General features: G+C 35.5%; 1 protein-coding gene across 1 annotated transcript in view; it reads left to right on the forward strand.

Annotated features, from left to right (window-relative positions):
- ANKAR (ankyrin and armadillo repeat containing) overlaps positions 1–24,591 on the forward strand; it is a 71,728-nt gene extending 47,137 nt beyond the window's left edge. The window contains exons 13-23 of the mRNA XM_025405476.1: positions 5,674–5,915; positions 6,085–6,238; positions 6,474–6,635; positions 8,323–8,429; positions 11,271–11,393; positions 15,756–15,914; positions 16,646–16,763; positions 19,412–19,521; positions 21,229–21,428; positions 22,707–22,753; positions 24,321–24,591. Of these exons, the coding sequence (XP_025261261.1) occupies positions 5,674–5,915; positions 6,085–6,238; positions 6,474–6,635; positions 8,323–8,429; positions 11,271–11,393; positions 15,756–15,914; positions 16,646–16,763; positions 19,412–19,521; positions 21,229–21,428; positions 22,707–22,753; positions 24,321–24,568 (1,670 nt within the window). The 3' untranslated portion in view covers positions 24,569–24,591. The remainder of the gene's footprint in view (positions 1–5,673; positions 5,916–6,084; positions 6,239–6,473; positions 6,636–8,322; positions 8,430–11,270; positions 11,394–15,755; positions 15,915–16,645; positions 16,764–19,411; positions 19,522–21,228; positions 21,429–22,706; positions 22,754–24,320) is intronic.
- The last annotated feature ends 9 nt before the right edge of the window (positions 24,592–24,600 follow it).

Genomic DNA, 24,600 nt, shown 5'->3' on the forward strand with positions numbered 1-24,600 from the left:
AATTTGGGGGAAGAGAAAATTGAGAAGAACTTGCCCTTTTTCTTCCTGCTCAGTATATCATTTGGCTTCCTCTTCCAGTTAACCAGGAATAAATACAAAATAAATATATTGGTTAAATGTAAGTTAAGATTTAAGAATAAGGGGAATGTAGAAGTGATCTTTCCTTTACTTTAAAACTTCAAATTTAAGCAAGTGTCATCTTCTAATAACTTGTATCGCGTGGTGACATCATTTGAAAGCCCTCTCCTTTCATAACAAATTCCTTATGATCTCTCTGTTCAAGTGTTCTTCCATCGCTTACTATGCTCTACTTTATCCTTTAAGAATAGCATTAGAGGTCAGGTGCGGTGGCTCACACCTATGATCCCAGCACTTTGGGAGGCTGAGGCAGATCACTGAGGTCAGGAGTTCGAGACCAGCCTGGCCAATATGGTGAAACCCCATCTCTACTAAAATACAAAAATTAGCTGGGCATGGTGGTACACGCCTGTAATCCCAGCTACTCGGGAGGCTGAGGCAGGAGAATTGCTTGAATTCAGGAGGCGGAGGTTGCAGTGAGCTGAGATTGTACCACTGCACTCCAGCCTGGGCAACAGAGTGAGACTCCATCTCAAAAAAAAAAAAAAGGGATAAAAGAATAACATTAAAGAGGGTCAGCTTTTATGTATATTTTAAATCTATAATTTTTACTCATTTATAGTCATTCTTTATCTCTTTTTTTGTTTGTGTTTTATCTAACTAATTAAAATTTAAATATAGGGACTAGATCTTCTCTTCCTGTTTTCCTTTTCTCAATCCCAGATGCTGTAACAAAGTACAAATTGTAGCAGCAATTTGAATAAATAAATAACAAATGAGTTCATTCATGAAAGAAAACTATGGTATGAAATACATTATTGAAATAAAAGTATTTTTTCCAACACCATAATCTACATTATCTGCTCACTCCAACGAAGATAATTTAAAATAAATTTTAATTATTTTTTTCTTTTTAGGTAAGCCCCCCTGTATAACTTTAGTGCTTTAGCAAATAGTCCTCTTGGATGTTAGCTGGGTTGTTAAGGTATAGGAGATCAAAAAGGCATATTATTAATTCCAGTGTCGTCTTTACCATGTGAGCTACTCTAAGATTTCATGTATTAAAATGGTCCCAAAGTAGATTCACATATAGTTTCTTGAAAAGATGGATTTGTTAACATCTCCTTAGTCTGAGTCTCTATGTCCAGAGCAAGCCTACCCTTGCTAAATTTGGTTTGTTTTAGGCCTTTCCTTCACCCATTTAGCTGCTTGTATTCACATTCTTATATACATATATTCATGTATACATGCTTTCATTCCTACAATGCTTCTGATTTCATATGGCACCCAACTTTCCTGTTCTGTGTTAGTAACAAAAGCTTATGACACCGCCACAGAAACTCAAATATGTAACAAAAGCATACAGAATTTTCTCAGTTTCAAACTGAGAAAAACTTAAAAGATCACCTCATTTTTTTCTTGAAATGATTAGTCACATATTTCTGCAGAAATTGATTTTCTCCAGACCCTTTGTGATGTTATGCAATATGTAGTATTATATACTCCTAACATTCTAAAATCTGAAAACTTTGGAATTATGACCCCAAAAGTTGTAGATAAAGTCTGCCTTCACCATTAGTCCTCCTTTACCCAACTCTTAAAGTTGGAGTTCCTTAAGCTTCCATTCTTGTCATGCTGCTGCTTTCACCCGGCATACCCTTCTTTAACTCTTATTCACTCCAAAGGAACTCTACTAGGTTTACAATCTATTCTTCCCAGTTCTTTATCCACATCCCTGACGTCTTCCCTGAGCTTTAGAGCTACTTTGGATTACTGAATAGCTTAGTAAAGATACTTCCATTCCTTTCAGAATTTGGGTCCAAATGAGAAATAGACAGGAATCAAATAGAGATCCAAACTTCAGCCTTATTGTTGGAAAGCTTGCTTTGAGAAAACAACAAAAAGTGCCAAAAAGAACCTAAACCATGCATTTGCAATGACTCATTCTTCAAACTAAAAAAATTATGTAACTCACTATTCTTCTCATGGGGAAGAATGAGTAAGGGGTAAACTTTTATTCTTAATATTTCTGAGTTGGCCATGGGTGGAGGAATTTCTACTTTTTGTACTGATGCAGGAATATTGGGTAAGGGAAAGAATGGTTTCCCCTATACTCTCTTAATGTTATTAATCTTTCAGGGTTAACATTCCAAGTGTTACTTGAGTGATCTAATTAAAATGTAAAGTTGATCATATCTTCTTCTTTAAATTACTCAGTGACTGTCACCTAGAACATGGTCCACATTTCCAGCATGGCCTATAAGCCCTTTTTACTTTCCTACTTCAAGAGGAAGTGACCTTCCTGTCACTCCCTTTTTCTCTGATATGACTATCAAGTAATATTTAACTTATTGCTTTATTCTTTACTCTGGTCTTTTCTTTTGTTCCACAAGGTCAAGGACCTTGTTTTGTTGGTTCACCATTGTTTCCCTAGTGCCTGGGACAGTGTCTAGCACATAGCTATTCAATAAATATGCACTAAATAAATGATTAGATGATTAAATGAAGAAAATACTCATAACAATAAAAATAGTTAATGTGTTTGACATAAATTGATATAAAGTGGGTATAGAAGTTGGTATGAACAATAAGGCCTTAATAGAGAGATAATTAACCTTGATAGTATATGAAAAAACAAATGCTGGATTATAGAGCATCTAAAGGGTATTGGTAGCTACAGGAATGCACAAACACTTTTCTATCTAGTTTTGCTTTTGGAAATATATTGATATTCTACATAATCAAAAAATTAAATGTACAAGGCTGGGGGAAATGAAAACTGAAAGAAATAAACAAATTATATAACTAGATTTAAAAAGAAAAAATGAATACAAATAATTTTAAACACAGTACATTATATACCCTCTTTCTAAGGGTAAACACAAAACAAACTACACACAGATTTTGAGTTCTTTTTAGTGAGCTTGTATGTCACAGTGATATGGGTAGAACAATTCTGAACCCACATGATAAGTACTGTAGGACTGAAGAAATGAATAAATGTGTTGATATTATTGGGTTCTTACTATGCAAAGAAATGTGCAGAATGTAGGAAAGCAATAAAGAACCCTCTGGGGTTGGATTGGAATCGGAAATGTATGTGTGTATGTATCAGTGTGTGTGTATACACATATACATATATATGTATACATATTATATATGTGGATTTATACACACACACACATATATATACATATACATATATATATATATGATCCAGAAGCAATGATATTCCAGTAGCAGTGAGCATACCGAGCACCCAAATCTTGGTTTCTAAATATCATCCCTCATTAAAAGGAACCAGAGCTTCTTGGAGAAATAGTTGATTCCAGGGCAGGGGCAGAGAAGGTATATGGTGAGTCAAGAACATCATCATATGGTGACAAAGTAATAAAATCCTTTTTTTTTTAAAAAAAAAAAAAAGGAGGCATATCTATAGGACACCAGGACAACCTGAAGGGGCTCCCACTGGCCAAATCTTAGACAATTTGAGTAACAACATAAATAAGAAAATACACCAGGCAGAGTGGCCCATGCCTATAATCCCAGCACTTTGCGGGACCAAGACGGACAGATAGCTTGAGCTCATGAGTTCAACACCAGCCTGGGCAACATGGCAAAACCTCATCTCTACTAAAAATGCAAAAATCAGCTGGGTGTGGTGGCACACGCCTGTATTCCCAGCTACTTGGGAGGCTGAGGTGGGAGGATTGCTTGAGCCTGGGAGGCAGAGGTTGCAGTGAGCTGAGTTTGTGTCACTGAATTCCAGCCTGGGTGACAGAGTGAGACCTTTTCTCAAAAATAAATAAATTAAATTAAATTAAATTAATGGATTATAACTCATTGAATAAAATAGGAGCCTGTGCCCTCATCTTGATAAAAATTGGATAAACAAGGAAGCAAATAAATAGAGAATAAGGTAGGGCTCTTCCTTATAGCAGAATGTCAACTGACAAATGTGAAGGAGTGGTAGATTTGGAAAATTAGTATTTTGCAAACAGCATAGTAAAGATTGGTTCAGGCAAAAATTATAAATGGATGCTAAATCTTGGGGGCAAATTTTGATATTTACAAGTGTTTTGCTCCTTATTAGTTGCAAGAGGGAAAATAGCAACTATATAGTAGAGAAACTGGATAATCAAAATTAACATCACCATCGAGGAATAGATGGACATTATATAACTCCACAGAGGATATCCCTAAAACATAATGTCACTTTTTTTTGAAATGAGGTTGCTATGTTGCCCGGGCTGATCTTGAACCCCTGGGTTCAAGCAGTCCTCCCACCTTAGCCTCCTGTGTACCTGGGATTACAGGCATGCACCACTGCACCCAAGCCATAATGTCACTTTAAAAATATTCTGGATGGAGGTGCGTATCTTGAGTCATGAGGAAACATCAAAGAAACCCAAATTGAGGAAAATTCTCTAAACTAAATGGCCTATATTCATTAAAAATGTCTATGTCATAAGAGACCAAAAAAACCCCTGAGAAAAGGTTCCAGATAATAGAACGCTAAAGAGACATAACTAAGTGCAATACATGGTCCTGGTCTGGATCCTGTACTGGAAGAAAGTAAATGTGATAAAGGACATTACTAGGACGGTCAACATAATATGATTAAAGTATTGCATCTACTAATTGCCTTGTAGTTACATAAAAAGATAGGCTTGTTTTTAGTAAATACACACTAGAATATTAAAGAGATAAAACGCCATGATGTATGCATATAACATACCCTCAAATTTAGAAAAGCAGATTATATAGATAAATGGATAGAAAAACCAATATGGCAATATATTAAAAATTTATAAATCCAGGTAAAGGTATACAGGAATTCTCTGATTTATTCTTACAACTTTTCTATATGTTAAAAAAATGCAACTTGTTAAAATATAGGAAAATGTTTAGACTCACCAATACCAAAAGTACAAAACAAGTTGAGGCAGCATTTTTATCTATCAAATTTGAGCAAAGTTGATGTATTTATTTTTAGTGATAACACCCATACTCAAACACAGTAACATTGATACTTTTGAACTCTGATTATGGAAGGCTAAGATGCTGTTATCATTTTTGATAAGCAGTTTACTGAAATGTACTGAGTTATTCCAGTAATTCCTCTACAAAAAAACACAAAAATTAGCCGGGCATGGTGGTGCACACCTATAGTCCCAGCTACTCAGGAGGCTGAGGTGGGAGGATGGTGGAGGTTGTAGTGAGCTGAGATCACACACACCACTGTCCTCCAGCCTGGATGATAGAGCCAAACCTTGTCTCAAAAAGGGTGGTGGAGAGGGAATGTTTTAATTGTAAGTAAAAATGCAGGTTATTGTTTTAAAATACAACTATATCAAATACTTCTATAACTATCTAAATCTATCTTCGTAAGAAATAGTACATGAGATTATGCCAAATGATTGATTGTGTTTAGATGGTAAATCTACCCAGTTTTATTTATTTCTACTTTTCTTTATTTTCTCTAAGCTTTTTTACAAATTTGATTTTATAATATGGGAAACTAATGATATGCTGCACTTTGATATTCTTATTTTTCATAAGGTTTATTTAACTTGTTCTTAAATTCATTTAAAGATGTGTTGAAGGCTGTATCTTCTGCTGCAATTGCTGAGGTTGGGCGTGACAATAAGGAAATTCAGGATGCTATAGCTATGGAGGGAGCGATTCCTCCTCTGGTGGCTCTTTTTAAAGGGAAACAAATTAGTGTCCAAATGAAAGGTGCAATGGCTGTGGAATCACTTGCAAGTCACAACCCTCTTATACAGAAAGCATTTCTGGAAAAATCGTTAACTAAATATCTTTTAAAACTCCTAAAGGTAGGAATTTTATGATTCCTGGTCATTTTTCTTAGATGATGTATTCTATTTTGAATTGTTAAGTGAATAGAAAAACTAAACCAATTCTAGAATAAACATTTTATAAAATACACATCCCTAAAGTGTTCAATAAATATTCACTGAATTAATGAAATATTTTTTAAAATAGGCATTTCAAATAGATGTTAAGGAACAAGGAGCCGTTGCACTTTGGGCCTTGGCAGGACAAACACTAAAACAACAAAAATATATGGCAGAACAGATTGGATACAGCTTTATAATTAATATGCTTTTGTCACCATCAGCTAAAATGCAGTATGTTGGTAAGTTATTTTTCCTTATTTTTATTTTTTAGAGACAGGATCCTGCTCTGTTGCACAGCCTGGCGTGCAGTGGCACAATTATAGCTCACTGCAGCCTCAAACCCCTGGGCTCAAGTGATCCTCCTGCTTCAGCCTCCCAAGTAGCTGGGATTACAAGTGTGAGCCACTGTGTCCTCTGCGTAATGTAGAACAGGGCACTGGAGTATCATACATGTATCTTGCTTTTCTTTATCAGGAGGTGAAGCTGTCATAGCTCTAAGTAAGGACAGCAGGATGCATCAAAATCAAATATGTGAAGGAAATGGAATTGCACCATTGGTTCGCTTACTAAGAATTAGTACGATTGCTGAAGGCACACTTCTCAGTGTCATCAGAGCAGTGGGATCCATTTGCATTGGTTTGTAAACTTATTCTCAATTTCTTAAATATCTGTAAGAACAAGAACAGATTGGGCAGAGAAATGGAAGCTAATCTCTCTTCCTCTCTATCCCCACTGTTTGAGCCCTAAATGGTATTTAATGTATAAAAGATTATTATAACTTTTTAAATTTGTGTAAGAACTTGGTCAGTACAAGTGGTGTAATTAAGAATTTTTTATCAGTCTTGCTCTTGAACAATGGCTAGAGAGGAAAATTAGGACAATAAGCCTTGGCTATTTTGACTGAAAGCAATCTCTTTTTTAAGTTTAAGAGAAAAATAGTTCTTTTGAATCTCAAGAACTATATGTTTTTGAAGATATAGAAGAGTTTCTAATGCTGAGGCACATTCTTGAATGTCTCTGTAATGATCATTTGTTTATATAACATAGAATTCATTGCAAAGGAATTGACATTTTGGGATTCCTGAGAAAATGTGGAACTGTCAGTTGTGACCCACCAAAAGTTAAAATTTGGGTTCTTGCTGACCTTAATGAATGCAGGATGCTGACTGTAGACTGCTTCTTGCAAACAAGAGGAAAAATCTTTATTTCTAGATCACTGAATTTCCTCAAAATTAGTCCAGCTGAATGAAGTATAATAGGAATTGATTCTCACATTTTTTTCTCTTTGCTTGCCAAAAGTTTCTTGCAGAAACTCATTCACAATTCCAAGATAATCAGCCAGAGAAGATGTTTCTTTTTTTGGCCAGAGACTCTGACATAGTTATTTCTAAAGTTCTAGTAAATGATAACATATATGCAAGGTTGCCTGATATACATACACACACACATTGTCAAATTTCTTCTCATTAGTTCATTTCAAAGCTGTCCACATCAGCTGTGTGTGTGTGTGTGTGTGTGTGTGTGTGGTGGGGGTGGGGGGGCTTGTGGGGACAAAGGTGTTCTTTTTTCCTTCAGGCTTCCCTAGATACAATAGGTCGGTGACTTCTCTTCATTGTTCACTGAGAGGCTCAATCTTATATTTAACCCATTTATTTAGAGTTAACCCATTTATATAAACCCACTGTGTATTTATTGTGACATTTAATATTGGCAAAAGAACAGAATTAAAATTCTTTGTCCATGTTCACTAGAAAGAAATGAGTTTCTCAACAGGAAATTGCAAGGAGTGGGGAAAAAAAGAGAGAGAGAGAGAGAGAGAGAGAGAGTCGAGTTTCTCTGGTGAGATTAGACCCGCAATTTAAAGTAGTATGTTATAAAGAGACATAGTAAGATTATCTTGTTAGCGTGTATAATTTAAGAAACCTAGAAATTTTAACTTGGTGATTTACTCTAGTCATTTTTGTAAAAGTAAACTTTTTATAGAAAACAATATTACTATGAACTTAAGTACATCACACATAGTATTTCTTCAATAAATGATAGCTATTATTATTCCTTGATAGTATAACATTTCTAATTTCCTTTGTTTTGTGACTTTTAGGAAGCCATTCACAATTCTAATAAGCTCTCCGTGTTTATTCACTTTGTCTTTTAAAAAATTAATTCAGGACTATTAAAATAGTGCCAATATAGCATACCCTTTTGTAATTTACTAACTGTATTACCTTAGAACACTTTGTCAACCAAAAATATCAAGCTATGTTTGACTTTACCATTTATAAGATGGAAAAAAAAATTACCTCATTGGCATGGACTCTTACAGGTGTAGCCCATACAAGCAATCCTGTCAGTCAACAGTTTGTTGTAGATGAAAATGCCTTTCCAGTACTTATCCAACTACTAAGAAATCACCCTTCTCCTAACATTAAGGTATATATAAAGGTTTACATTGTTTTCTGATATGGTAAAAATTAACAGAAATATAATTTTAAGAAAATTTTGTGTCTTTATTCAAGTTCATAAACATAAAAATATTTTATCTTTTAAACTAAATCCTATTTTTCTTGGAGAAATAAGCCAAAATAAAAATAAACAAAATCCTAGAAGTTTTAAACAAAAAGCTTGCTTCAAACCATAAGATACTAGTAAATTTTGTTAAAATAGGGTTTCTCCAAATATGACAAGAAAATCTTACGTTTTTACTCTTCAAGTAAGTTTTTTCCGTAGATATTTGATTATGTATTCACAAAACTTCTTTTCTACCTCCCCAGACATCAGTTGCTAAAACTGGGCGGGGATAATGGAAATGTGTGACTTATATGGGAATATTTCTCAAATATTAGTGAATCTTGTCAGTACTACACTTCAAACCAGCCCTGCCTTCTGCCAAGCAGCCTCTGTTGGCTGGAGGTAATAGTTTTCTCAAGGCTGGACATTACAAAGAATTATTGTGAGTTGTTGAAGAGTCATTCAGTCTTCCATTTACTTCTACCAAAATGCCTTTAATAAAATAACATTTATATCTATTCAAATACTTTTACCCAGGCTTTAGAAATTTGGGACATCTATAGATGGCCAGGCAAGAAATTATAACAGCAAAAAAAATTTTATTTTCAAAATTTGGTATGCATGCTACTGGAGATGAGAAAATAGAAATAACATAGGAGGACAATATCTGAGTAAATAGCACTGTTTCTTTTTTTTTCTTTTCCTTTTCCTTTTCTTTTTTTTTTTTGAGACAGAAGCTCACTCTGTTGCCCAGGCTGTAGTACAGTGCCACCATCTCGGCTCACTGCAACCTTCCAGGTTCAAGTGATTATCCTGCCTCAGTCTCCTGAGTAGCTGGGATTATAGGTGTGCACCATACACTTGGCTAATTTTTGTATTTTTGTAGAGATGGGGTTTCACCATGTTGGCCAGGCTGGTCTTGAATTCCTGACCTCAAGTGATCTGCCCGCCTCGGTCTCCCAAAGTGCTGGGATTATAGGTGTGAGCCACTGCACCCAGGCTGTTTCTTTTTTCAATCTTTATTTATTTATGTATTTATAATTGAGATGGGGTCTCTCACTGTCAGTCAGGCTAGAGTGCAGTAGTGCAATCTTGGCTCACTGCAGCCTCGGCCTCCCAGTCTACAGTGATCCTCCCACCTCAGCCTCCTGAGTAGCTGTGACTAAAGGAGTGTGCCACCATGCCTGGTTAATTTTTTGTATTTTTGCTGGAGACGAAGTTTCACCATTTTGCCCAGGCTGTTCTCGAACTCCTGGGCTCAAGAGATCCTCCACCTTGGCCTCCAGAGTGATGGGATTACAGGTGTGAGCCACTGTACCCAGGCTGTTTCTTTTTTTAATCTTTGTTTATTTAATTTTTTTTTTTTTTTTTAATTGAGATGGGGTCTCTCACTGTCAGTCAGGCTAGAGTGCAGTAGTGCAATCTTGGCTCACTGCAGCCTCGGCCTCCCAATCTACAGTGATCCTCCCACCTCAGCCTCCTGAGTAGCTGTGACTAAAGGAGTGTGCCACCATGCCTGGTTAATTTTTTGTATTTTTGTTGGAGATGGAATTTCACCATTTTGCCCAGGCTGTTCTTGAACTCCTGGGCTCAAGAGATCCTCCACCTTGGCCTCCAAAGTGATGGGATTACAGGCATGAACCACCACATCTGGTGCATTCTTTTAACAAATGTGTGTGTTATCATAAAAAATGTATCCATCTATATTTTGGTACATATTTTCAATGAGTTTTGAAACTTGTTTAAATAGAACATAAACACATTTCAATACTTTTTCTCAAAAGATTTTATAATGGACAAAACATTTCACAATAATTCAATAATCATACTTTTCAAATTCATAATGTTTTTCATAGAAATGCACAGTATAGCACTTTAAAAACTTATCTGCTGAGTCCCAATAATATGCAAGGTTCATCTTCCTAATGGGCTTCAGAATGTACATTAAATGGTTCCAGAACTAGAGGAGGACAAAATAGTAGTACTATTCCTTAGACTACTCCCCAAAGCTTTGTTTAAATTAATAGGTGCTGCAGGCTGGGTGCTTTGGCTCATGCCTGTAATCCCAGCACTTTAGGCCATCAGGTGGGCGGATCATGAGGTCAGGAGTTTGAGACCAGCTTGGCCAACATGGTAAAGCCCTATCTCTACTAAAGATACAAAAGATCAGCTGGGTGCGGTGGTGCGTGCCTGTAATCCCAGCTACTCGGGAGGCTGGGGCAGGAGAATTGCTTGAACCCAGGAGGTGGAAGTTGCAGTGAGCTGAGATCAGGCCATTGTACTGCAGCCTGGGTGACAGAGAAAGACTTCATCTAAAAAACAAAAACAAAAAAAAACAAAAAAGGTGCTGCATTAAAGCCTTACAAGTCAATGGTCAATAGTTAACAAGCAGTTCAAAATAGCTTTTTAATCCATGTCAAAAAATTAAAAGAACTTTTTTTTAATATGGAAGGGATACAACTATGCACTTAGGATAATACCTCCTTACATGCTGTGCTGGCCCTTGTTCCCTTCTCCAGTGCCCTCAAATGGAGCTCTGTGGTTGGTCCCTGAACACAGAAAGGATATTTTCTCAGCTATTAAAAATTATGAGGGAGTTGTAAGTGCAGTTCTTTCAGTAGTAAGAACTGGAATCAATGGATTATATTTTAGCAGATTTTATAGTGTCTTTCCACAATGTATTCTATATAAATGCCTGCACAATGAAATATGTAATTTCATAAAGTATAATTGAAAAGTAATTTTTGAAAACCACATATTTAGGTTGAAGTGGCATTTTCCTTGGCATGCATTGTCCTAGGGAATGATGTGTTACAGAAAGACTTACACGAAAATGAAGGATTTGAGTATGCTGATGTCCTTTATCTTCTTCACTCAACAGAAAAGGTAATACCTTTACAAAATATTGAGGCTCATTTTGAAAAAAATTGTTTTTATGCCACATCCTCAAATTATCATCAAGTCTTCTTCATGCCAATATTCAATGTATTATTTAAGAAAAGACATGTAAAAAGATCTCTTTGTAGGTCATTAGTTTGTAATGATGTAATAATACAGCTCCATATCTTTCTGAGTTGTCCCATTTCATCGTTGAAATGCGGTAATTTTAATGTTTGGTGATGAGTCAAAAAACAAATCTCTTATGTCTCAAATCAAACCTTTAAAATAATTTTATGCCCTTTCAGCCCTCAGTCATTCACTTATCCAATACGCTAAAGTGGTGCTTCTCAAACTATTCGTGATGAAGAAATAGCTTTTTCCCAGCAATCTATTATGGAAGGATAATTTTTTTAACTTTAAAAATTTTGAAATAATCTTAGACTTTCCAAAAATTTGTAAAACCAGTATTCTGGTATATCCTTCATCTAGTTTTCCCAGCTGTCAACTAGAACATTAACATTGATACAATACTATTATCTGATTTGCAGACTTTATTTAAAATTTGCCAGTTTTCTCGGCAATGTCCTTTTTTTGGTTTTGTTTTTATATTTTTTTAATTTAAAAAATTATTTTTATTTTTTTCAGTGTCACTTTTTGTTCCAGAATCTAATCCAGGGTCTCACATTGCATGTAAATGTCTTGTCTCTTTAGCCTCCAGTTTGTGAAGCTCAGCCCTCTTTGTTTTTCATGATTTTGACATTTTTGATGAATCCAGGCCAGTTATTTTATAGAATATCCCTCAATTTGACCGTGATGTTTTCCCCTAATTAAATTGAAGTTACACCTTTTGGCAAGAATTTCACAGAAGTGATGTGGTCTTCTTTACTCACCTTCCCAGTACATCATACCATGAGGTATATAATGTTGATGTATCTTATGGGTAATGTTAACTTTGATTACTTGGTTAAAATGGGGTCTGCCATATTTCTTCACTCACTGTTTTTCCTTTTGTAGTTAATAAGTATCTTAAGGTGAGACACTTTGAGATTATGCAAATATTTTGTTTTGCATCATACTTTTGCTCACCAATCTTAGCATCCATTGATGCAACAATAATAAATGTAACATTTGCCTAAGGGCAATTTAAAGAATTCCCTTCTTCCTTCTGCGTTTATTAGTTGGTAGTCAACTATAAAGATTTGTTTCTTTTCAATGTTTATTCTCAGTTTTGTTATCCCACTGTTAATGATTTTGTGGACTGTCACTGGTCCACGGGCCACACTTTCAATAGCACTACCCTAATGAAATGAGAGTTATTTTCTACAGGGCATTTCAAAACCAGGAAGAAAATTGCCAATGATGTTTCTCTCAGTTCCATAAGATTTTAGAGGGATCAAGGAGGGTCAGGAGGTAGGTGGGAATGAACTCATGTTTTTTTTTTAATTATAAAATTTTACTCTGTTGTGGTACACAAAAAGAGAAGTGCTGCTATAAAAATATGGGAAATATTTTGGGAGGTTGAGGTGGGCAGATCACTTGAGATCAGGAGTTCGAAACCAGCCTTGCCAATGTGGTGAAATCCCATCTTTACTAAAGAGACAAAAATTAGACAGGCGTGGTGGCACATGCCTGTAGTCCCAGCTACTTGGGAGGCTGAGGCAGGAGAATCACTTGAACCCGGGATGTGGAGGTTGCAGTGAGCCGAGATTGCACCACTGCACTCCAGCCTGGGCAACAGAGCTAGACTCCGTCTCAAAAAAAAAGAATATATATATGGAAACTAATAGGGTGAGGACACTAAATGAATGACTGACTCTCTAAGCCACCTTTTGCCCCTCTGCTCTGTTCCTTCTAGATTTTACTCCCATTACCTTACTCCTCCTGTGCACCCTTCTTCTCCCTTTTATTACACATTCCACTCTCAAGTATTCTGCCTTTCCTCCCAGTTTGTTACCACTTGCTTCACTCTCTGGACCTTGCATTTGGCTTATAATAGATACATTATTGTGCATCAGTTCTATAAATGGTAGGGAATCTTAGAGAACTAGAAGGTTTAAGTATAAACCAAAGGATTTATCTGGACTTGGCTAAAATTTTTAATTCTAACAATCATCCCAAGGCAAGTTAAAAGTCCTCTAGGGTTTCTTGTACTATATTTTGCCTCAAACTACCTGTCCTGCTGAGGCAATTAGTGCTCTTAGGGCTTTAGAGTACTAAACAACTGTGGTCCTTTGTTAAACCTATAGTGGGAGACTTCAGATTACACAGACGTGTTGTAGAAGTTAAAGGGGAAGGAGGGATGTTCAGCAACTAAATATGTCACTGAATGAATAGCTATCTTATGGATAATGACAGGAATGCAATAAAAATTAAGTCAGGAACCCAGGTTCTTGTAACTCCTAGCCACACTGATATTGTCTACCTGGAGATGCAATAGGTTATGTGTTGTTTTAAAATTAGAATTTAACTATTTTCATGCTACTAAACTAGAATAATATATGAAATGGACCACTGAGATTGATTTTCACAAGCCACATAAAATTAGTCACATTAATGTAGTTACTATTATTCTATCTTTTTAACTGACTCAAATATGTGGGCTAATTAATTATGAATATACTTTTGAAGAGATGTTAGTGAGCATAATGAACAGGTACTCTTTTCCCATTCATAAATCAGTGGGTATAAAGTGAAAATAAGTAACCAGTGGGTATAACCACCCTGGTAGATAGGTAAATGAAAATATGTATGAGGTAAAGAGTTTAAGACAGTTGACATTGGGGAAAAAAAGTATGGAAAAATATATCTTTCCTCAAGGATTAGTTTTTAGCCCTCTGAACTGGGAATAGCCAACTTGGTTCTTGTTCTGTATCTGATACTAGCTGGCAACTATGGGACCCATTTTGAAACATTAATAGCCACTTTATAACCTAAACTATTTACTGTAGACTTCCACAGTGATACTGCAGGAGTGAACCCTACATGGAAAAGAAATGGAAATTGGTCAAGTCTTAGCATATTTCTCTCACTTCACTGTATCTGACCTCGATACACAAAGCATGCCCCTTTGGTTCATTTCCCATTGCCACTCTTTCCTACTTGGCTCTAGGTTCTATTCTGCTGTCTGTTAATCCACCCTTTGACTATGACTGAGACCTAGTTTCTCAAGCCTCTGACTGTACCTAATACTTTTCTTTTTGCCTATTGCTAGGTGACTGGGTTTTTTGTGTATGTGATTTTTATTACGGAAAATTTCAAATATATATAAAATGACAGGGTAGCATAATGAACCTAAATGTTCCCACCTAGCTTCAGCAGTCATCATCTCATGGCCAGTCTTATTCCATCTATACATCTACTCACTTCTACTAAATTATTTTTGATGCAAATTTCAAGCATCATATAATTTTATCTATAAATATTTCAGTGTGTACATGCAGCATTTTAATATTATGATTAATAATGGCAGAAGAAAATTCAGGGCTGGGTGTGGTGGTTCATGTCTGTAATCCCAGCACTTTGGGAGGCCAAGGCGAGCAGACACTTTGAGCTCAGGAGTTCAATACCAGACTGGGCAACACAGCAAAACCCTGTCTCTATAAAAAAATACAGAAAATTAGCCAGGTGTGGTGGCACACACCTTTGGTCTTAGCTATCTGGAAGGCTGAAGTGGGAGCACTGCTTGAGCCTGGGAGGTGGAAATTGCAGTGAGCCAAGATCATGCCACTGCACTCTAGCCTGGGTGACAGAGGGAGACTTTGTCTCAAAAAAAAAAAAAAAAAAAAAGAAAGAAAAGAAAATTCACTAAGATTAATGAGTTATTTCTGTGTGTCCTACATTGTTCAAATAACATAAAATTACAATATATTAAATTATTTTAATATTAAAAATAAGATTTAGTAGTAAGATTTTATCTTTTGAATCTTTCTGGAAGGTCTACCATACTTATATATCTCTGGCAAGCAGACTAATTCTACAGAAGAAACTAGCTTTTGCTGTTTGCCTAGCCTCAGAATGTTAAAATGTGATTCTTCAGAATACATTATTTTTCTCCTATTCTTCCTTAAAATATAGTACAATGGAATTTTACAAATGAATTTAAAAGATGATATGGAATACCCAACAATGTACGGAATGCAATAGATAACATGCTATACAAGGGAAGTTTTGATTTATCAACTGTGCTTTGAAATGTTGAAAGTTATAACATTCTGGAGCAACTCTGTTATCTCTTTTCCCTAGTAATGTCGTATTTTACTCCCAGTGATAAGAATGCAATATATTTTAATGAGCAAGAATTCAAAGTCTATTATGTTGAGTAACATGATAAATGAAGTTCATTATAATGCATGTTTCTCCTATTTTTAGGATATTTGCTTAAGAGCAGGCTATGCATTAACACTTTTTGCCTTCAATAATCGCTTTCAACAATACTTAATATTGGAAAGTGGAATAATGACCATATCTATTTTTGAACCTTTTCTTGAATCAATAGTTGAAACTGAGAAGGCAATGGCAGCATTTCAGGTATAAAATTGAGATTAATTAACACCTCAAATTAATAAATATGTCATTTTGTGAAAACTTGAAAATTACAATGATTTGGAGACCCAGAAAAATGTTTACTTATTTGTAAAAATTTAGTATTTTGCACATAAGCCCCTTCTACCTCATAAAAACTCCATTATCTTGAGGATTTCTTCATTAATATAGAATTTTACAAGTTACAAGACACTTACTGATGCCTTTATACCTCATCTGATGTTTATAACAAGCCTGTAAGGTTGACAATCAGGTAGTACTATTTTCATCACCCCCATATTAAAAGGAAACAGGTAGAAAAACATGTTAGCATCCAAGACAGGTTTTCTAACTGCAAATCTTTAGTTGATCACACTGATCCTTCAACCTAGTAACAACTGTATGTATCTGGGAAGTTTTATTCTCTCTCTTCATTTTCTATCCTGTGCCCTTTAAGAGAAGTGTTTTCTATGAACCCATATTGAAAGAGTGCAAAAGTTGCAAACATTGTAGGAAAAATAATAGTACCTCCTATGATCACTGCTATGACCAGACAGGGACAAATACTCTTAATTCTCCCCACCACCACATGCTGCTTCTATTGAATCCTCTGAACACTCCCTTTACCCTTCTAAGAAGTATCAAAAGAATAAAAAAACATAAAAAATTACAAACGTGTAATTAGAGAAGCTGAGTAGAAAATGTTTAAAGATTCTCTGCTTCTTTTCTGTTTTCAGATTGTTGTATTGGCTAAAGTCATTAGAGATGTGGACCATATTACTTTGTCTGCAAGAGGTGTTACTATTTTAGTTGATAGTCTGTATTCAGTTCAGACTTCTACTATTGTCTTGACAGGTAAGAAATGACTAGAAGTTAATTTTGGCCACATAAAACTATTTTCGAAAACAGTTTATGGTACTCTGAATAATAATAAAATAATACACCTGATATCTGCCACAAGTTTAAAGAATGAACTTACGTTTATCTACATGGAACTCCACAGCAAGTCTACACGAAACAATGGATGTCTACTCTGTACCCCAAATAGAAGCTGAGTAACTCTGAACACAGACTTTTTGCTTTCCTAATTACTTTTTCAAACCTTTAACTTTTTTTCCAGGATATAAATGTGAATTCAACTATGAACTACCAACAGCAAAATAAAAAAACTGATTTATAATAGTGGTGGCAGATTTACACAGATATACCTCTGGTTTCCTTTTGTCCAGTTGTGCACATTTTGCTAATACTGAGAAGTTCTTTACATCGCTGTGCAACAAAGCAAAGCAAGATGGTCCCATAGCATTCTCAACACATTTAATGCTATTGTGTAACTGCGTCTACGGCAGACCTAACCCAACAAATCACAAATAGGTGATCAGTAATATTTAATTGACTTGTTATATCACTCTTAAAGTAACATAAGGCAGGGTCAGAATGAGTAATATGCAGTGACTACTACCAATATAAACAAATAAGTATTTGTTTTTTAATTAAAATGGATCACTAAAGGAAACTTCACTTGATGCCATAGGATTCTATTTTTATGAAGTTTATTAGCATGGCAAGGAAGGAAAAATGAAGCAATGAAAACTTTCTGATGGAAACTAGCTAGAAAAAATGTTTAAAGAAATTATTAAATATGTTTTAATCTAAATAACATTATTAATTCAATGTTATAGTAATTCTGTGACTCTGAAAAACAACTGTAGTGGGTTTACACTCCACAATTTTTTTTTTTTTTTTTTTTTGAGACTGAGTCTCGCTCTGTTGCCAGGCTGGAGTGCAGTGGTGCAACCTTGGCTCACTGTAACTTCTGCCTCCCAGATTCAAGCGATTCTCCTGCCTCAGCCTCCCAAGTAGCTGGGACTACAAGCGTGCACCACCAAGGCCAGTTAATTTTTGTATTTGTAGTAGAGATGGGTTTCATGGTCTTGATCTCTTGACCTCATGATCCGCCCACCTCGGCCTCCCAAAGTGCTGGGATTACAGGTACGAGCCACCGCACCTGGCCTCCACAAACTCTTATAGGAAATAAATGCCATATTACATTAGCTTTCAAATATTAAATTAATTTCTCCAGGATGAGGAGAAATGAATCTCAGAAATTAATGGACTTTCTCTGCACTCCACAACCAGTCATATGCATGTCCAGGGTATCTCAGGCAAAGCCTGATATTCAGGCCTCAGGTATACTGTAAAATAGCTGATGTGCTTGGTGTCAAGTTGACATGGTTCCCAGAGGAGGCTCCAAAGGCGCAGAAGTTTTTAGGAAACTGTGATTTCTGTTACCAAGAATTCAGTTTTCCTATGTATACTACTTAGCTATTCTCTACTCAGAGTTCCTCCTACTCCTTTGAGAACTATAAACCTTAGTTCTCTTTCTTAGCTGCTCCCTTTGTGTGTTTCCATTTCTAACTTCCCATCTTTAAAGGGTCTTTTTAACTTTAAATAGAGCTTACCTTTAGACAATTTTTGCTTTAGAAGATACAACCCAATTTTCCCCATTCTGAGGCAATAAACACAAGGAATTTCTTGGCTTATAATAGAGGCCAGACAAAAATATAAGGAGAACAAAAACTCGCGTCATATCTCAATAAAGTATCCACATACTCCACATACAAATATGAAAATACATTTTTATCTTCAAACAAATATAAATAAAATATTCAGTTGCTAGCTGCACATTTAATTATTGGGACACTTTATTATTTTAAATCTGAAAACATTTCTTTTTTATGGTAAAAACTTCAGTGATTTTAAACCTCAATATGCAATACATTGCTTGATTTTAAAGTATTAATAAGGCTTAACTCAAAGCCATTTCAACTGCAAAAAGGACATATTAATTTTTTTTTTTTTTGGAGACAGAGTTTCACTCTTGTTGCCTAGGCTGGAGTACAATGGCATGATCTCTGCTCACCGCAACCTCTGCCTCCCAGGTACAAGTGATTCTCCTGCCTCAGCCTCCCGAGTAGCTGGGATTACAGGCATGTACCACCACGCCCGGCTAATTTTTGTATTTTTAGTAGAGATGGGGTTTCTCCATGTTGGTCAGGCTGGTCTCGAACTCCCGAACTCACGTGATCTGCCCACCTCAGCCTTCCAAAGGGCTGGGATTACAGGCGTGAGCCACCACGCCCGTAACTTTTCTTATGATAATTTTCTTATGATAATTAAATCATTATGTTCATAGTTATTTTTAAAACCCTAAAAACTTCAAAACAAAATATATTCTGAAGATATGGGAGAAAGGAAACTTCTAATTTTGAAATTTTTCCGCCCTTACATAAGCCTATTTAACTTATACTATTTGTGACAGAAAACCAAAGTGTAATTTTGGGGAGTTTATTCTATATTTACATATGCATGCTTTTTCTCAGTGCTGCTTCATTGACAGAGATGTCTTGTGACACAAACCTTTTTCAGTGCTATGTGCAATTAATGAAAGTATTATGTTTATATCAGTTAAATAACAAGCATTTTTCTTGTTTAATTTATAGGGAATTTAATAGCAAGCCTGGCTCATTCTAGAGCTGGTATCCCAGAAGCATTTACCACATTAGGAACAATCCAACGGCTCTGCTATCATTTGTACTCAGGAACAGAAGAGGTAAAAACAAGCAAAAACTAATTCTAAAATTAAATATGCTAAAAATATAGTTTACCTCTCTTTCTGTGGACTAATTTTTCCGCTGATTGTTATATAGTTCTTATTACTAACTCAAAATTACATGACTGTGTTATATACATAATATAGTTCTTGTTACTAACTCAAAGTTACATGACTTTTCTAATACTAATTAGTCATACATATCTGCCATCCACAATTTTAATTCCTATAAAAATATATATTTGTTTTAACCCTAAGACTTAAAACTAGGATTTTAATCACAAAAGCAGTATAAAACAACTGTAATTAAAGATTTAAAAAGAACTACCTTTTCAAATTAGTTTCTGATTTAGAAAACAAAAACAAAACCCTACAAAATAGATCATCTTAATCCTGGAATTAAGAGTCAATCTATAAGTACGTTGATGACAAAGAAATTTATAATTAAAATCTTTGCTAGGTATCTAACGAAAACTGGTGACTCTGATTTAAGTTATTTCTATGATTTGAAATGAATGAAAATGGAATCCATAGGATAGTTTTCCTTATATGTCAAGCAGGGTTAGAAGTAAGGGTGTGTGAAAAGAGGCCATGCTGGTCACAGCAGTGGCTTGCCTCTGAGTGTTCTCCTACTCTCTTCCACTAAGGTCTAAAGCAGTTTTACTGCACCTTTAGGGTATATCAGAATCACTTGGAGGGCCTATTATATTGCTTGGCCCCATTCCTAGAGTTTCTGAGCCAACACATTTGAGGTGGGCCCTAGAATTTGCATTTCAAACAAGTTCCCAGCAGCTGAACTACAGGTCCAGTGTTCAAGATGTAGAAGACATATGAGCATACAGAGCAACCAGATGCCAACATAAAGACCAATATGTTCATTCTATGAAACTTTTTATGCTACTATCATACTCCCTACAACTGGCCAGGAGCATACTTTAATTAATCATATGACCAACCTATGGGTCATAGACAGAGGGTATTTTCTTCAAAGAACTATTTTTTCTAGAGTCCTGTGGCCTGATACTTGTGCTTCTTTCTTTGTTTATGCCAGTGGAAAAGTGAGTTGCTTTTGTAACATCTGAATGTTTAAAAAAAAATTTTTTTTATAAGTAATAAATAAATAAATAAATGAGTTGCTTTCTCTAAGATTTCTGTTACCAAGAGTTCAGCTTTCCTATGTGTACCACTTAGCTATTCTCCAAAGTGTCTGCTCCTACTCCTTTGAGAACTGTAAACAAAATAATTAAATAAGAGTTTCTAGGGATGGAACCCAGGCATAATTGTCAAAGATATACGAGTGATGCCAATGCATTGTCAGGGTTGCACTCCACTGCCTTAGTTCAAACTCAAAGATTCTTTCTTTGGTGGCACATTAGAATTACCTCACACAGACACACACACGCACACGCGCGCGCGCCCAGATTCTACCCTGAAAGGATTCTGATTTAGTTGGTGGGCTTTATTTATTTATTTATTTATTTATTTTAAACACTCCAGGTGGTTCTAAAATGCAGTGAAGATTGAGAACAACTCTGTAAAAATATGGCAGTTAAGCTTCCAGCTATACATTGCCACTTGTTTGCATACATATTTGCTTACACTTGTTCCCTCCCTCACAGAGACTTTCCTATGAAGTAGCTAATTAGAACACTAAGATATTTTAAGAACAAAGCCCACTGGTTAAGAAAGAATTGTTTCTTCATTTAGGTTCGCGCAGCTTGTTCCTGTGCTCTGGGCTACTTAACATACAATGCAAATGCTTTCCGCATCCTATTCAAAGAATGCAGGAATAAACCTAATCAGTTCATTCGCATAAAAAAGAATATCAGCAGAGATGCAAGTATTAACCCAGCATTTTTAAAGGAATTTCAAATGCAACAAACACTGGTGGGACTTCCTTCCTTAAGGTATGGTCCTATGTTAGAAGTTGCAATAGTGAAATCATTGAGAGGAGACTTTAATGAGGTTTAGTAAGATCCAACAAGAGGAACTATTCTTGATATGAACATATCTCCTGTATAGCAGATGATAAACTTCATTCTAAATGACCATTGCCAAAACCTGTTTTAATTCCAACTCAGCACCAGAGTTGTGGGTGCAGACAAGAATACACCTAGATCTTGGAGATCCTCTCTGGCCAAGATTATTCACATTTTAGAAAGTTTTGGGGAGACTGGTTACCACAACATCTGATTCAAGAAGTCATTTTTTTAGCAGACTAGGGATACATTGAGAGTTCTAAGACAAGATCACCACCCCGACCTTAGCATCAAATGGGTCTTCTGGACCAGATCCAAAGCTAGGCCAAATTCCCAGGGTGGAAACAGGGCTAAATTTAGACTTAGTGGTTAGAGTTACAGTGAAGTTTGCCAGGAATTTATTCAGAGGATTTCATCTCATGTTGTGGTTTCATCATGAACTTAAGTCCCCACAAAAGGGGAGGAGAGGAGAATCTCTTTACTATGGGTATGTTTCCTCTTCTGCAAATGTAGCTGAATTACAAGTCTCCTTTCCAAGTAGTGATATTCATACATAGGAAATAGAACTACACAAGATATGTTAACTCTATGATAATGGAAGAGAATAGGATCCAATAATGCATCCGAATAGGATCCATGTACAAACATAGATTCTACATCAATTTTAAGTACAGAGAATGATGAGTACACCTTTGGAGCCACTTTAATTCTTTGAAAAGCTGAAAGTCTAAAATGGGTGACTTAATTTTATGATAAGCCAGCGAACCTAAATTATAACTGTTGTAATTGATCATTCTAAATAATTTTCATTGGTTCGAGGAATTAAATAATGTAAGTAGTATTTTACACAGTCACTCCCACGGCTAGCCCATGTGATGACTTTGTGGGAATTAGAAAAATATACCCCTTTCTCAGACCTATCTTCTTCAAAACCCAGCTGAAGTGTCTCTTCTTCTGTAACACTTTCCCTCATCACTTCAAGAAGATTTAATGTTCCAAATGTTTGGAGTAAATAAGTGAGTAAATGAGTGACTGAATATAAAATACTTACAGGTAACATGCAGAGTTAGTGGAGGAACATGTATGAGTTAGGCCATCAGGCATTAAACCTGGTACCGTAAGTCTTCATATATTTCTTCATATATTTTTTCTGGGTGCATTACGTCTTCATTTATTTTAATAATGACAAAAATGTTTTCCTTTTAGTCTGGAGAAGAATGGAGGACCATCCATAATTCCTATCTTTAAAAAAGGTAATTGATTTTTTTTTTTTTTTTAATCTATGAAGTACCTTCTAGCCTAGACACTTTATAATTCTGTATTCCATCTCTAAAAATTCAAAATGTAGGCTGAGCACAGTGGCTCATGCCTGTAATCCCAGCACTTTGGGAGGCCGAGGCAGGTAGATCACTTGAGGTCAGGAGTTCAAGATCAGCCTAGCCAATATGGTGAAACCCCATCTCTACTAAAAATAATAATAATAATAATAATAATAGTAAAAATTAGCCAGGCATGGTGGTGCATGCCTGTAATCCCAGCTACTTGGGAGGTTGAGGCAGGAGAATCACTTGAACCTGGGAGGCAGACGCTGCAGTCAGCTGAGATCGAACCACTACACTCTGACCTGGGTGACAGAGTGAGACTCCATCTCAAAAAAAAAAAAAAAAAGTAGAAGGTACCCACCCCAAAAAGTTTACCTGCATACTTTTCTTTTGTAATTACGTCTACCTAAAATATCTTCCTAATTATAAGTCCATGTTAATCATTTTCTGTAAGGCCTTCCCTACCAGTATCACTTGAAAGTGAGTCCTGTCTTATTTTGCTTTTCTCAAACCACGCATAGAAATAAGTCATTATTTAAACAACCTGTAAATATGACTTAAATTATGATCCTGCTATTGCTGTTTTATATACAACTTACCTATCTGAATTCTCGGGGCAGAGACGACATTTTTTCCATTGATACTCTATATAGTTTTGTACATAGTTGGTACATTACACTTGAATGGATTAGATCTGCAGAGATCAGAGTCCAGATTTCATATTATTTATCCCTTCCTATTAGATATGTAATAGGGAATATAAATTACTTATTAATTTCACATACATGCTTAGTGCCTTTTCATGTAGGACCAAAATCAGTCTTACTTGATATGTTGTCCTATTACGAAAATCAAGGATAGAAACATTCAGAAGTCAAGATCAGTTTGCTAGAGTCATAAACAGAAAGGGAGAGAATTTAAAACGACAGTAAAAGGAGAGGAAACAATTTCATGTATTCAGCAAGTATATGAGGGAAGCTAGGTATGTGGGGAGGCGATATAGAAATATATATAGAATATCATGAGTAGAAGAGCATCCATTTTTTATATAGCTTCTTGAATGTAAGAGTAATTTACACAAAAGAATAAAATCAGTTCACTCTTTCTTCACTTTAACAATGGTTTCTAAACAACAATCTGTTTATCAGTCATGAGCTGATGAAGTTTTCACAGGTTTGTGGTAACATAAGAAAAAATAAGGACAAGGTAACACGTTTCTGGTAAAATTAATTTCATTCAATGTCAAGTCCATCATTTTGAGATAATGCCTTTTACACTTTCTTTTGGTGCTAAAATATTCTTTATTTTACATAATTATGTTTAAAGTAGTATTTGTTCTTTTATTGGTGCTAACTTAACAAAACAAGCTAGCAAGCTACTGATCTGTTCTTTTAGTATGTGTTAGTTATGTAAAGAAAATAGAACTACATAGAACTAGAAGTAATGAGACTATACCTAGGGCTCTCAGGAGAGACATTTAATTATGGCTAATTTTTAGGGAAGGATCACCGAAGAAAATTAAAACCTAAAATTCAACCAAGAGATTCTTTGACTTTATTACCTCCTGTAACTAACTTCATGGGACTCTTCAAAGCAACAAAAAAGTCCAAGGATTCCCATAATATTTTTTCTTTTTCATCTACAATTACATCAGATATCACAAATGTATCAAGACCAAGAATAGTGTGTTTGAACCAACTTGGGAAACATGTCCAGAAAGCCAACCCAGAGCCAGCAGAAGGCTAATAAAACATTTTAGCATGAAAGGATTCCTGAGC

This window comes from Theropithecus gelada, chromosome 12 (genome assembly GCF_003255815.1).
Source record: "Theropithecus gelada isolate Dixy chromosome 12, Tgel_1.0, whole genome shotgun sequence".
In the NCBI taxonomy this organism is placed as follows: domain Eukaryota; kingdom Metazoa; phylum Chordata; class Mammalia; order Primates; family Cercopithecidae; genus Theropithecus; species Theropithecus gelada.